The sequence below is a fragment of the Marmota marmota genome, unplaced genomic scaffold (genome assembly GCF_001458135.2).
Source record: "Marmota marmota marmota unplaced genomic scaffold, marMar, whole genome shotgun sequence".
NCBI classification, from domain to species: Eukaryota; Metazoa; Chordata; class Mammalia; order Rodentia; family Sciuridae; genus Marmota; species Marmota marmota.
This window is the reverse complement of record NW_025999968.1, coordinates 51839144-51851756: the sequence shown is the minus strand read 5'-3', so window position 1 is coordinate 51851756 and position 12613 is coordinate 51839144. Positions and strand designations below refer to the sequence as shown.

General features: G+C 44.8%; 1 protein-coding gene across 1 annotated transcript in view; it reads left to right on the top strand.

The window, feature by feature from the left end:
• Tiam1 (TIAM Rac1 associated GEF 1) overlaps positions 1–12613 on the top strand; it is a 182295-nt gene that overhangs the window by 81328 nt on the left and 88354 nt on the right. The window contains exon 7 of the mRNA XM_048803941.1: positions 10458–10898. Coding sequence (XP_048659898.1) covers positions 10458–10898 — 441 coding nt within the window. The remainder of the gene's footprint in view (positions 1–10457; positions 10899–12613) is intronic.

The window sequence follows — 12613 nt, the reverse complement described above, 5'->3', positions numbered from 1 at the left end:
GAGAGAGAGAGAGAGAGAGAGAGAGAGAGAGAGAGAGAGAGAGAGAAGGAAGAAGGAGGAGGAGGAGGAGGAAAGGAGCAGGGGAGGGAAGGTGATGGAGGAGAGGGGAGAGAGACTTTTAAAAACAAAATAGCATCTATACCATCATATCCTGTTGTGGATTAAATGTGCCAACGCAGTTAAGTGTCTGATAGAGAGCAGATGCTCAATAAATGTTAATAACAGTTGCCATTTTAGTAATAAAGAAAAAGAGACTGGTTTTCTGTGCTCTTTGTACATAAGCATCTTTACAGAAATGGAGTGTGGCTTCACTGCATGGTCTAAGGATTGGCGTTCATTGGGCTCTGGGATCTGTCTTGCAATGGCACATCTGGCTCATGTGGGAGACTTGAGGAAAGTCATTCATTGGCAGATGCCCAGGACAAGGGCACTCAGGAAAATCCCGGAATCCATCTTTCACAGATGGTTCTAAGTGATAGAAAAGACATCAGAGGAGACTTAGCATCTCAGACCTGAATACACTCAAGTCCAGCCTCCCTCTCAAGGTGGGCGCCATCTCCACAAGGGCCCTGCCAACTGGTTAGTCTGCCACTGGCCACCATTCCCACCCTGGAGAGAGCTCCCCACTTTCCAACCATCTGCTGCATTAGCTGTCCATCAGTCCCAGAAGGTTCCCAGTCATGTTGAGATAACGGTCTTTTTGGTGACTCTTGATGGCTTCCTTTGTTTCCATGTTCTCTCCCAGAGTCTAATGCAAGTCTTCTGCTTATCCTTCTCATAACCTAAGTGTACACAGTCTTCTGGCCGTGTCTCCTCTCTGGGCTCCCCTGCCTGAGGTTCCTGAGCCGTTCTCCCTGTTGCTATTTGTAGGCGAGCTCTGGAGCTGGGATCCTGTCCTCCGGCCCCATGCAGCCTGCAGGGGCTCTTGCTCTGTCGAGTCCTGTAATTGACTGTAAGCCACATCGTAGTGACTGCTCATGTTGAGCCTGCCATTCCTCAAGCCCACAGCATCTACTCTTACCCAACAAGGGCTTCTGCATCTTATTTTGATAGATTTTTCTTCAAATGCAGAACTTTATTTCTTTGAAATGTGACCCTTGTGGGTTTTGTTCTTCTAATGAATCTGTTGAAATTGTCTTGGATCCTGTGATCTTGCCTGGGGGTTCCTCCCTCATAACTTTATGTTATCTCAGGTATGACAAGGTGAATAGGGGATCTTCCTTCTCCTTTTGATTTACATGTTGACTTACTTGTAGTTAAATCCTGTTTTTCCAACATCATGGATCATGTCCCCGCCCCTAGCCAGCTGATTTAGAAATATTTAACTTTGATTTTTGGCACCAATTTGGTGTAGAGAAGGGTCAGCTCTAGAATTTGTGGAGCCCTGGGCAATTTTGTGTATGTGTGAGGGTAGGGGTGGGTGGGAGGCTTACCAATATAAAGAATTATCTCATCTCAGACCCTCTTTTCAGCACCATTCTGGTAGCCCGATCTCACTGAAGCTAGCTGGCGGGGGAGTGACCCACTAGGCACAGGATCCTGTTCTTGAACTTAGGGCATCTTACTGACTTCACCTGTGGGATACAGGCTTAGGAACTCCCAAAGAGGAGAAACCGCATGGGGGCTCTTCCTGTATTTTGTCCTTTTCAGGCATCATTAGGGGAACTGTCTTACCCATTTTTTTTTTGTTTGTTTTTTGGTTGTTATTGTTGCTATAACATATTACCTAAGACTGGGTAATTTATAAAGAACGTAGGTTTGTTTTGCTTAATGATTCTGGAGGCCAGGAAGTCCACACGGATGGCAGTGGTATCTTCTTATTTGCTGGTGAAGACTTTGTGCTGCGTCAACTCATGGTACAAACTGGAAGGGCAAAAAGCGTGTGAGAAAGAGGGAGAATACGAAGGCTAGACTTCCCTTAAAACAATCCTCTCTCATGGTAACTAATCCAGTTCCATGAGAGCATGAACTCTCACACAATCAAGGCATTAATCCATTTATGAGGCCTCCATCCCCATGACCCAAATACATCCCATTAGTCTCCACCTCCCAAGATGATCACATCAGAGACCAAGCTGGGACATGAGTTTTGGTGGGGACAAACCATATTCAGAGTGTAGCAGATACATGGAAAATTTCAAGGAAATCGTTCTGAACTATGGGGCCTCCTGAGGTGCAGGGTCAGGGCACGATGCCATTTACTTACCTCTTAGGGGAGACCTGAGGGAGACTATGTGTTACTGTGCAAAGTGCAGAAGCAGGACTAGCAGCAAGCTGCATCAGCGCTCTTTTACGGTGTGCGAGAACTTTCCTCACTCAGGTTAAAAGAACACTGCTGAGGTATAGGAGTTAGCTCTCCATTGCTACAAGAAAATGCCTGGCACAGGATACTTACAAAGAAAAGAAGGGTTACTCAGCTCACAGTTTGGAGGTTCAAGTCTCAGATCTGGTGTCTTTAAAGCTTTGGGTGTTAGGGCAAGAGTGCATGTCAGAGCAAATGTTCACATGACAAGCTAGGGAGTGGGGAGAAAGAACAGGATGGGCAGGGTTCCAGGTTCCCTCTAGAGCTCTCTCCTCCAAGGACCTAAGGACCTCTCACGAGGCCCCACCTCCCACAGGTCCGCAGCACCTCCCTGGGGACCAAGTGTTGAACATGGATCTTGGGGACACTAACCATATTCAAACTATAGCAAGAAGTGTAATTGGGTCTGAGCTATCTTAAGTGTAGAGCTTGTGAATGGTTATGTATCATGCAAATAGTGTTAAGTAACATTATTTGTTTTCCTTTTTGCATTGTTTTAAATTTGTTCTAAATCAATATAAGTGCATGGTTTAAAATGATTCAATTAATCTTAAAAGACTTACAGTCAGATTCTCTTCCTGCTCTGCTCCCTCCTCCCCAGAGTCTCATCCCCAGAGCTATGCTCAACTGTTTTAGCCGGGGGGACTTTTGTTTCTTTGATTGTGCTCTTGCATGTGTCTTCATTTCTCACCAACAGGCTTGCTCTGCTATTTCTTAGAGGTTTTGAGACATTGACTACAGTAGTCCCCCGTTACCTATAGCCATGCTTTCTATGGTTTTAGTTACCTGGGGTACATATGGGTCTAAAAATACTTAATGGAAAATTTCAGAAAGAAAAAATTCATAAGATTGAAATAACTTATTATAGGATATTGTTATAACTATTCTATTTTATTATTAGTTACTGCTCTTAAATTCTTCCTGTACCTCGTTTATAAATTAAACTTAATATCTTAGGTGGGAATGCATCACAAAAGTGGGGTGTGTGTGTATGTGTGTGTGTGTGCGTGCGTGTGCATGCATGTGTGTGTATGTGAGAGAGAGGGAGGGGGAGTAGGGGGGGAGAGAGATTGGGTCCTCTGTGGCTTCAGGCATCACTGGGGTTCTTGGAACATATCCCCTGCAGGTAAGGGAGGACACTGTCCTTACTTTGTGTTAAGATAGATGAATATTTGGCTGAATTACATACAAGTCAAATGCTTCTTTCTACATCTTTTTGGGTGGTTATATGAAGGTTTGGTATTAAATCCGTAGTCAGTGACATTGTGGTGTTGTGACCGTGTAAATAACAGTAACTCCTGAGTGAAGAAGCCTATTAAGATCTGATCTTTTAGTGGCTGCTCTCTTCATTTTCTCCTGGCTCGGTTCGTTTGTGTTTCTGGTGGAGCAGCAATGTTTCCTAAACCTGCCTCGCGTGGGCAGCTGTCAGTGATGCTTCCCTAACGCTGTCTTCCCCCCCCCCCCCCCCCCCCCCCCCCCCCCCCCCCCCCCCCCCCCCCCCCCCCCCCCCCCCCCCCCCCCCCCCCCCCCCCCCCCCCCCCCCCCCCCCCCCCCCCCCCCCCCCCCCCCCCCCCCCCCCCCCCCCCCCCCCCCCCCCCCCCCCCCCCCCCCCCCCCCCCCCCCCCCCCCCCCCCCCCCCCCCCCCCCCCCCCCCCCCCCCCCCCCCCCCCCCCCCCCCCCCCCCCCCCCCCCCCCCCCCCCCCCCCCCCCCCCCCCCCCCCCCCCCCCCCCCCCCCCCCCCCCCCCCCCCCCCCCCCCCCCCCCCCCCCCCCCCCCCCCCCCCCCCCCCCCCCCCCCCCCCCCCCCCCCCCCCCCCCCCCCCCCCCCCCCCCCCCCCCCCCCCCCCCCCCCCCCCCCCCCCCCCCCCCCCCCCCCCCCCCCCCCCCCCCCCCCCCCCCCCCCCCCCCCCCCCNAGCAATGTTTCCCTAAACCTGCCTCGCCGTGGGGCAGCTGTCAGTGATGCTTCCCCCTAACGCTGTCATTTCCCCCCCCCCCCCCCCCCCGGGCTATTCTGCCACTGTGGGTCTGCAGGAGGCCCATGCACAAGTCACTCTGGGATTCCACTCTTTAGATTCCCGATCCCAGTCTTCCTTCCTTCTTACCAAATCTCTGCATGTTCATGAAAATAACCTGGAATAACTTCCTACAGAATGGTACATATTTGAAACATCTTCTTTCTATCTTTGAGCTAAATAGCATCATTTAATCACTTTATGATCACATCCTTGTTTCTGATTCCTCATGTCTACTTGTTTTGAAGAATGACGGTGGTGGTGTGATCCTTCATTTTTCTTCTACTGACACTTGAGTTTGGTTATTTTAGATTATTAGTCCTGAAAATCTTTCTTTCCTTTTCCTTTCCCTTTCCCTTTCCCTTTCCCTCCTTTCTTCCTCGCCACTCCCTGTTCTTTTCTCTTCCCTCGTCTCCCCTTTCCTTTCCTAGCTCTGGTTCCTTCTTCATTGCAACCTGAGCCTTTGTTCCTAACTTCTCTGAGGATGCTGTGGGTTTGGGGGAGCTCTCTCTGCTTTGGGCCCTGCTTCTCTTCTCCCAGTGGGTTTCCTCCTACATGCTTCCATCTCTGCCTTTCATGCTAGAAGTCTTCATCAGGTGCCTAATGATCCTTGATCATCCCATCATGTTTAAGAGTAAGACACAAAAAACTACTGTCATCTGTGCACCTGGTCAACTACTAGGGCTCCAATGGCCTAAATGGATAGCAAGTGCCCTTGTCTTGAGGGACTCCAGTGGGCAATATTTGGCCATCTTTTCTTGGGGTCTTTGAACTTTGCTAGAGATGAATCCTGGGATTTCTGTTCACTGGGCAGGTTCCCACTGCTCCTGCTTCGCTGCTGTCTGGCTTCCTGGAATCTAGCGCTTCCCATCTCCAAAGAGTACACGTGGGCTGGTGAGGGGTGGGTGAGGACTTTCTCCAGTGGGGCAAGGGAAGCTTGGGTTAAGTTCTCTTTACAGAAATTTTAAAATTGTTGCTTAATTGAGGCTTATATTAATCCTTAAGTATGATAAATGTAAAACCAATGGGAAAAAAAAAGACTTTGAAGAATTCACATAGGAACTTTTGTTCTTATCTAACCTCTTAAAACTGAATCACTTTATTCTTTCTTTTTTGTACTTTTACAATGAAAAACAGAAGAAGTTTGACCTACTTTACAATTATTCTTATGCTTCTGTAAACTCAAATTATCCAAAATCTTAGTTTCCCAAATCTAGCATATACTCTCTACTATTTCCCTTGTTTAGCATGAACCTCCCTTTTCCTGCCACTCACGTAACCCATCGATTATCGGAAATCACCAAGTGTCCTCCATGCAGTTGGTAATTGAAGCAGCATTTATTTAAATACATAATGAAGCTCTGAGCTTCATCATAACTCTGTGCTCAAAGGGGCTCTTCATGCAAAATGCATTTTTTGCTGATTATATTCCTCTGTTGGCAAGAACTTTTCTTCTTCCCCTCACTGAACTCCATACAGTATTTATAGCATCCCCAGAAGGCAAAGGAATAATCACAACATTCACTCTTACCTGTCTGCTGCTATTTGTTTGATGGAAGGAGACAGCCTGAGGATGTCAAGAGGGTGCTTACCATGGGCTGGTCTCTCCTTCCCACCTTTGTGATCACTGGGTGCTGGTGTGGGGGTCTTTCTTGGACTTGGGGTCCCTACCTCATCTTTAAGAAGGTGATACAAGGTTAGTGGTTGGAACAGCTTTTTCTAGGAGCTGGAACGTAAATCCTGGAGAGGCCTTCCCGGGACACATTACATCAAGTTGGTGGTATGCTGTGATCTGCTGAACTGCTAGGTCTGTGAACAGTCATAAAATATTTCAAGACTTTTCCCCACTTAACTAGCTACTGAGAGCAGTCCGCATAGTGTTCCCTCCCTCTTGTCAACACAAAGCTGCTTGTGTGTCACTGCAGAAGGACAGACTTTGCAAAAAAGCTCATTTGCTACATTGTGATTCCTAGGAATTGATTTGCTTAATGATAGAGAATGGCAGGGACCGCTGTTTTATTTAGACAGGACAGCAGGAGCAAAAATTCTCTCTAATGGAACTGCCTTCAGCCACTGACAGGTTTTAAGAGAGTTTACAGGGCTGGGGCAAACTTAATGGTTAAAAGAGCTGGTGGCTACATTTTTCATGAAGCTGTCATCAGACATTTTTATACAGTGTATGTTTCTCTACCTTTTAGGACCTGGTACTTCCCCTCTTCTTTTTATTATGTTTCATTTTCAAACTATTCTTTTTTTCCTTTAATCATAGTACAATACACTTACCATAAAATTATCAGCTGTGTCGAAGGGCACCGATCAGTGGCATAAGGTGCGTTCACACTGAAGCACAGCCATTGCCACCGTCCAGTTCGTTTGCATCTTGCGAGGCTGGATCTCTGTAACACAACTCTCCATTCCTCCTACCCATGCCTCCGGTAACCACCATCGTCCTTTCTTTTCAGTAGATAAGTTTGAGGATATCTTCTTGCCAGAGTTAAATACACAGCTTTCCAAGGATGTTTAACTTTGACTGGTATGACCTCTTTTCATTTCCACTTCTCGACAAGTATGACCCCTCTGATGTCAGAATAGGCCGTGTTGCTCTTAGCTGAGTTTGACTGAGATCCTCTTTAGAGGGAGACAGAAGGAGAACCCCTTTCATTAAGTAAAGAGAGCAAATGTCTGTTGTTCTGTCAAACCCATCAGAGTGTGGCCCTTCTGGGTGTTCAAAAGTGCATAATATAGACTCCTTTATTTTCAAAGCATCACCTGTTTGGAGATGGGAGTCTTTCTTGGGTAGTATTTCGGTTAGGATGGGTTAGATTATGCTGTACTTAGGAGCAACCCTCAAAGCTCAGTGGTTTAAGGTACCTTCTCATTCTTGCCCTGTATCTGATGGAGGCTGGCTGTGAGGTCCTTACTCATCTGGACTCCTTGGGAGCCAGCCAGCCAGATCTTCCCAGACATACACTTTTAGGACTACAGGACAAGGGTGGGGTGAGCCAGACTTTTGTTGAGTAGTAACACATGTTGCTTCCGTTTGCATTTCATGGGTCCAAGTCAAGTGACATGGCTATGCCTAGCTTTAAAGGGAGCAAAAAAGACCCCTCCTTTCACATTGCCAGAATGGGAAAAGCTCAAAATACCTAGTAGGCTACATGATGACACTGTCCCTAGACATTTAGAGCAACCTCAGGACTCAGAGGTCAGGATTGGTGTGCATTATTAGAAAAGAACCAAAAAACAAAAAATATTTTCAGACTACAGAGTTGGTCAAGTGTGATATTTATCATAAATGGCTATATCTGCCCTAATTGTTCCAGGCTTTTAGTTCTTCATCTATAAATTGGTCACCTGGGCCTCTTCCAGATGAGTATTTCTATTTCAAATTTTAAGTTCATACCATGTATTTGGCAGAACTTGTTATCAAGAGCTTAAGTTCTTTCCATTCATTATTCAGGTGTGATGTCTGGCTGCAGGTGTTTCCTTACTCCGTAAGTTGAGGGATGGGGGATCTAAATGAGGGGAAGATGGGAGAGGGTTACCTGGGAAGGTGGACGTCAACTGCCATCCTCCCTTGAGTATTGAAGCAGGAGATGTGGTATTCAGGCAGGAGACATGGCCTGTCCTGGTGGCACAGGTGCCTGTGTAGCTGTGGTATCTGCCCTTTTACCATGGGCAAAACACCAGCTCCCTCAATGTCTAAAAGCTCCTCATTTACACTGAGCTCTGCATACAAAGCAGAAAGCATGTTTTGGGTCAAGACAGCAGCTATTTATCAAGCGGTGCCAGGCACTTTAGAGGACAAAGAAATGACGCTAAAGGGCCAAGATTTTGAAACTTCCTTTATAGTCTTGTAGGATCAATTTTTTAAGGAAAGAAGAATATAAAAGATAATATTTTTTAGGCTAGGTATAGAAAAATTGTACTTGAAATTAGGGTAATGTATTATGAAAGAATTTTGCAGAAAACCTCTATGAAAATATATGAGTATACACACATAAAGGTACACCTGTTGGAGGCAATGGCGACTTCAGCACACCCATGTCCTGCACTCATGGAAACGTGTATCTGCTTTTGCCAATGTCTGTACTGTATACAGATAGAATCCTATAGTCCCCACTCCAGCATGTCTGGCTTCCTTTTCTCAGTGTTGCGTATGTGAACTTTCTCCTTATACCAGTAGGTGGTTATGTATTTTCATTTTCAGTGCCATGCAGAATTCCATTGTGTGACTGTACCACATTTTCATCTGTTCTGTGGATGAACAACTGGACACTTTCTAGTTTTGCCCTTTATAAATTATTACTATGCATATTCTGGTTGCATTAATTCTTGTGAGCATGTGAAAATGTTTTTGTTGGGTGTTTACGCCGAGTGCATTTTCTGGGTCTCAAGGTGTCCATATATTCAACTGTAGCAGATCATGCCCAACAGTTTTGCAAAGCCCTTGTTCCCATGTACTCTGTAACCAGCAGAACATAAGGCTTCTGGTTGCTTCAGATCTTGGCCAATGCTGAAAGATTTTAGTTTTTTCCTGTTTTTTAGAAAATCATCTCAGTCAATTGTTTTTCCATCTGAACTGTTTCTTCCCCCTAAAACAACAACAAAACAAAAAAGTGGAGAAAAATAATCCCAGTTAACAAAATACCTGCTTCATGCTGAGATGCTAAAAGTTCCTAAGGTCAAACATGGTGCATGGTCCCAGGCAGGAGCAAGCTGGGTAGTTTCATTGTATGTGGGATGGTTTGGACTCTGTTTTTCATGTGTCATTTCAAAGTGATATGTAAGAAAAGGATATAAGATGATGACCTTAAAGAGAATATAAGTATTAAAAACTTGAAGCAAATTTAATAAAGATGAGACTCATATGTAGATGTGCGTCCCCGCCCCCACCCCTAGATTTCTCAACCTGCAGGTGTTTACCTGTGGCTCCCAGTGTCTTCATGTCCTCCCACTCTGTCCTCACAAAGTGATTCCATTTGCTTTGTCAGCCGGTTCTTCTGCTCTTCCTTTGTAATAGTGTCTAGATGATTGAAATTTCTTTATCCACTGGTGAATCTTTTTTTTTAAAATTAACATAACCATTGCTGGATTATTTAGGTTTGTCCAATATGAGGTGGCTTTATTGCTAGACACCATTTTAAATATTTGATGCTGTTTCTTTGGTGGAATACACAATGGCAGAGATTTAGAAATAAAACAGATAGCTATAATGATGACTTAACTAAAATTTCTGTTACTTACCAGCTGGTGGGGTCCTGTTAGTAGAATTTTATTTGTGAGCCATCTCTCCAATGAGTTAGTAAACTGAAACAGTATGGTAAAGAAAAAAAAATAATGTTAGTGGCTACTTAGTACTGCAGTGGCCAAACAGACCTTTATTTAAGTGCGCTAACTTCTGGTGTGCTAACTTTTGAGCAATTATTAAACTTCTGTGCTTAAGGAAATACTTGGAAAGGTCTAGTACATCCTCACAAATACTCATTGGTTGTTCCTAAAGAATCATTAAGTTATTATGCATGAGCTGTCTCTCCAAAACTGTTCTGACTTTTGCCCTTCAGATCATCCCTGACTTACACAAATCCCACTTTGAGGTCATCTGGGTATCAACCAACATCTTAATGTTCTTTCTGAATAGCACTGCTGGGTGCCTGTTACTTGAGGATATCTCCCTAGGGCCCCTTAAGACAGTATTGCTTCTGGTGCCTTGAGCATCTTCCTCAACTCTGGTTTTATACTTAACACGGGAGTAGAGCCTTTGAATTTGAGGTACCATGGGCAGTGATGTCCCCTGACCTCCAACCATCACTTATAACCATCTGGTCCTCTCTGGAAACTGATTTTGCCCTCTGGACTCCAAAGTGTGTAGAAGTTGCACAGGCACAAGTGAGTTCCATAAATCCACGGGGTAGGCAGACATGGCAGCTTCATTCAGACTAGCCCTTGGAGAGCGGTGGTGGGGAGGTGTGAACAGAGACTGACTTTCATTGATTCCTTGAAGGAGGAGGTCAGGTCTGCCCTCCCTATGGGGTATCTAGACCCGACACCTTGAGCAAGTGCTGCTTCTCTGGATGTGCACTATTGGTTTCTGTTCACTTCCTAAGAGGTGGCTCTTCCTTCCTGTACCCTCCCCCAAATAGACCACCAGCCAGACGGAGCTTGAGAACTGGATCACCGCCATCCACTCTGCCTGCGCAGCCGCGGTCGCCAGACACCATCACAAAGAGGACACGCTCCGGCTCCTGAAGTCGGAGATCAAAAAACTGGAACAGAAGATTGACATGGATGAAAAGATGAAGAAAATGGGAGAGATGCAGCTGTCTTCCGTCACAGACTCAAAGAAGAAGAAAACTATATTAGATCAGGTAACCGTTCTTCCATGTGTAGACCCAGGCAAACTTGTCAGGTCCTCACAATTTTTCTTTCTTTCTTTCTTTTTTTTTTTTTTTTGCCGCCTCAGAGTCATGAAAAGTCCTGGGTTATCTGCTTGTCAGCCTGTCATCCAGGCTGCTAAATTCTTTATTGTGACTGTCAGTTTTCTCCACCCTTTGTTCACAGTTGATTGTTATGAGCTAAAGGGAACAATATTACATTGAATGGAAGACAGGAATCTAATAGAGGCACCTCCCAACTCCCTCCATGGCATCTGATTCTAGGGGTCTGTGTAATTAGAAAGTCGGCAGTTTCTTTCCCCACTTGGAGAGGTTGACTTGGAGCTCAGCTGTGGTGGGGACTAGTTTCTGGCTCTTCAGTAAATGAGAATTCTAAATTTGGAAAGGTGAAGTGTGTTTTCAAAAATGTGTGCAGACATCCCTCATTCTTCACGGGGGCTTGGTTCCAGGATCCCTGGAGATAACCAAGTCTGCAGATGCTCGGGTACCTTATATAACATGGGGTCATATTTGCCTGCAACTGATGTACATCCTCCCTTATAATTTTAAAGCATCACCAGATTAGGATGATACCAAATACAATGTAAATGTTATGAGATAATTATTACATTATGTAGGTAACTGTAACATTCAGTGACTAATGAAAAAAAGTTTGTACATGTTCACTACAGATGCAGTTTTTTTTGATCCATGGATGGTTGATTCTACAGTTGTGGAGCCCAATGATAAAGAGGGGCACTGTATATAATTGCTATATGGGCATAGGTATTACTTCGTGCTAAAAAGGAAAGTTTTGGTAGAATAAACAAGGATGTTTTTGCCTTATATTCAGGTATTTTAAAATCAATGATAGCCACCTGGTGGTGCTTTGAAATCTAGTCTTAATGCTTAGGTAATAACCATGGGAATAAGTAATATTTAAGTAGTTGATGACATGAGCCAGCCCATGCCTTTCACATCTCTCTCCTATTCTTTCTATTACTGGATGAAACACACACACACACACACACACACACACACACACACACACACACATTAAGATAAAGTATACATAACATAAAATTAACCATTTTTAAGTAAACAGTGGCAGCCAGCACATGCATGATGTTCTGCAACCACCTCCTCTTTCTAGTTCCCAAACTTTTTTTTCACCCCAAATGGAAACCCCACACCTGATTTACTCCCCTCCACCTCTGACATTCTGTAAATGGATTTGCCTATTGGAGATGTTTCATATGAATAGAATTGCAAACTATGTGACTTTTGTGTCTGGCTTCTTTTCACTTAGCATAATGTTTTAGAGATTGATTCATACGATAGTGTACATTAGCATTTAATTCATTTTTTTCCTCAAATATTATTCCACGGTGCATACATCACAATTTCTTTATCCACCCATCCACTGAAGGACATCTGAACCATTTACAACTTTTTGCTATTGTGAATCATGTCACCATGAGCATGTGTATACATTGGCACTGTACTTTAGGTTGAGGTGAAAAAGTAGACATCAAGCATTGTTCATTAACTGGACCGTCATCAACAGCACAGAGCCTTCACTACCTGTCTGACCCTGTACTTATTCTTGTGTTATTTTCCTTAAATATTACATCCATAGGCTGGGTTTTTTTTTTGCCACTTTGAAAAATGAAGGACCATGCAGTGGTTGGCGCTGCATGTCCCAGAATCTGAACTTCTTTTGCATTTCACCTCCTGTCCTCTGCTCAATACCTCCCACCTCCTTCTAAAGCTCTTGGTCTCTTTGCCTCTGACTTTTAATTCACTTCAGTTTTCTTCTCTTGTTCTCATGGAAAGCCACCTCTTGATAAAGCAAGTCCCTACATTTTTACTCCTATCTTGGGTGTATAGTCTAGATTTTGGAGGTGACAGACCCCCCCCCCCCC